This window comes from Penaeus vannamei, chromosome 3, assembly GCF_042767895.1.
Source record: "Penaeus vannamei isolate JL-2024 chromosome 3, ASM4276789v1, whole genome shotgun sequence".
Lineage (NCBI taxonomy): Eukaryota > Metazoa > Arthropoda > Malacostraca > Decapoda > Penaeidae > Penaeus > Penaeus vannamei.
This window is the reverse complement of record NC_091551.1, coordinates 51,722,780-51,725,279: the sequence shown is the minus strand read 5'-3', so window position 1 is coordinate 51,725,279 and position 2,500 is coordinate 51,722,780. Positions and strand designations below refer to the sequence as shown.

The 2,500-nt window shown below is 32.9% G+C and overlaps 1 protein-coding gene across 4 annotated transcripts in view; it reads left to right on the top strand.

The window, feature by feature from the left end:
* The window catches only part of LOC113810749 (neuronal acetylcholine receptor subunit alpha-4), a 202,771-nt gene that overhangs the window by 178,222 nt on the left and 22,049 nt on the right, over nucleotides 1-2,500 (top strand). For 2 of the 4 annotated variants that reach the window (XM_070114797.1, XM_070114808.1), the window contains exon 4: nucleotides 2,237-2,281. In XM_070114797.1, the coding sequence (XP_069970898.1) occupies nucleotides 2,237-2,281 (45 nt within the window). Of the gene's footprint in view, nucleotides 1-610; nucleotides 679-742; nucleotides 811-2,236; nucleotides 2,282-2,500 lie in introns of those variants that run through there. The other 2 variants (XM_070114816.1, XM_070114820.1) reach the window with 2 other exon arrangements.

Sequence of the window (2,500 nt, the reverse complement as noted above, 5' to 3'; positions counted from 1 at the left end):
GAATATCAAACACTTCGATATGGTAGGTAGATTGGTGGCTTTGTTGTTGTTTGTGTGTTGTAGTTGTGGTTGTAAGTGTTACTACAACATGCATGTGGTTCCGAGCTCCCAGGCCATCGTTAAATTTAGGATGAATATCAAACACTTCGATATGGTAGGTAGATTGGTGGCTTTGTTGTTGTTTGTATGTTGTAGTTGTGGTTGTAAGTGTTACTACAACATGCATGTGGTTCCGAGCTCCCAGACCATCGTTAAATTTAGGATGAATATCAAACACTTCGATATGGTAGGTAGAATGGTGGCTTTGTTGTAGTTGTGGTTGTAGTTGTGGTTGTGAGTGTTACTACAACATGCATGTGGTTCCAAGCTCCCAGACCGTCGTTAAATTTAGGATGAATATCAAACACTTCGATATGGTAGGTAGAATGGTGGCTTTGTTGTAGTTGTGGTTGTAGTTGTGGTTGTGAGTGTTACTACAACATGCATGTGGTTCCAAGCTCCCAGACCGTCGTTAAATTTAGGATGAATATCAAACACGTCGATATGGTAGGTAGAATGATGGCTTTGTTGTTGTTTGTGTGTTGTAGTTGTGGTTGTAAGTGTTACTACAACATGCATGTGGTTCCGAGCTCCCAGACCATCGTTAAATTTAGGATGAATATCAAACACTTCGATATGGTAGGTAGATTGGCGGCTTTGTTGTTGTTTGTGTGTTGTAGTTGTGGTTGTAAGTGTTACTACAACATGCATGTCGTTCCGAGCTCCCAGACCATCGTTAAATTTAGGATGAATATCAAACACTTCGACATGGTAGGTAGAATGGTGGCTTTGTTGTTGTTTGTGTGTTGTAGTTGTGGTTGTAAGTGTTACTGCAACATGCATGTGGTTCCGAGCTCCCAGACCATCAGTAAATTTAGGATGAATATCAAACACGTCGATATGGTAGGTAGATTGGCGGCTTTGTTGTTGTTTATATGATGTAGTTGTGGTTGTAGGTGTTATATTTTTTGTATGGTTGTTTTAAGACGAATTAGGGATAATGATATGGGAATTGTGGATTTTTTTTATATTCATAAAGATTGTTAACCTAGTGGGAAAGATGCTATATGTGTATATAAAGATTATATATATAAGATTATATACACATACGAAGATTATTAAGATATTAAGATAAAAGACTGCTTTTATGTCTTTCTATAATGAGAGGAAAATTAATTAATTAAAAAAGATGAGTTGTTTTATTCAATGAATGAAACAACTGAATGAGGGATACTATATGTAAAACCTCAAGCTGGCATTTCTCAAAAGTAATGAAAATTATATGAAACAGTTACCTACTATGCGATATTATTTCAATATCACTATTTACCAAAAGTATTTAGAATTACGTTTTGTAAATAAGACATATCCAACCTCTAATTTCAGGTCAAAATCAAAGAAAGAGATTTTAATGAAAAGTGGACCCCATTTTTCCAAACAAAGTGTTTATCTCCCCTTATTAAAACACTTTTATTGGTTTAGAATTTCATATTTACGGAACCAATATAGATTTTTTTTTCTGAGATTTAACATTTAGGATATTTATTCATGTGTCAAATTCAAAGCTTTAACGGATTTTAACGAATAAACATATCTAAGCAGCTTTTCGCCAATTTAATCTGGTTGCTATGACAACGGCGTTTTATGACGTCATATCGACTTGGTCTGTTATTTGTCATATTTTTTACTGTTATTTTATTCCTTTCTATAATATACATGATTTTTGGACTTATTTTTCATAACCATAGATTTTAGTATGTGGGTTTTCGGTGTATAGTGACATTATGTCGTATTTTCTTTTATATCATTCTACTTGTCTACTCTTTTAATAACTTGTATTTTATATAGACCAAAAAGAACCATTGCTTCCCTTGTAAGTATACTATAGCTTAGGGTACCCTTAAATCGTGTTTAAAAAATGGGATCCGATCCGAAGAAAATGTAGCCTAAATATGGTAGACTATTATAAATCATATCCAGTGTTTTATTCGAATTGTCATAAAAGAGTCATATAAAATCAATTTTAGTTAGATGCTTTTCATGAAAATGTGCGTATGTTTAAGGAAATGTGCGTATGCATTATTAAATTAACAACAGTTTACAGATGTACCATTTTTGTATATTTATTCATTTTATTATTATTATTATTATTATTATTATTATTATTATTATTATTATCATTATTATTATTTTGCAGATTGAAGATACCCAAGCACTGATGGTCGATTCCTGGATTGTCAATGTAAGTGATATTGATTCTATTTGGTAATTCTATCGATATAGCTTTAAAAGAAAAAAAAATGTAGTTACACACCTATCATTATTATTCTTGTTATTATCATTCGAAGAAAAATATATAATCAACAGCAGAATAAAAAAGACATAAAAAAATATATTCATCATAGGGGTATGAAAGGGGGGGGTGGGGGCAGGGGGGACGACCACCCCCTACTCTAGAATG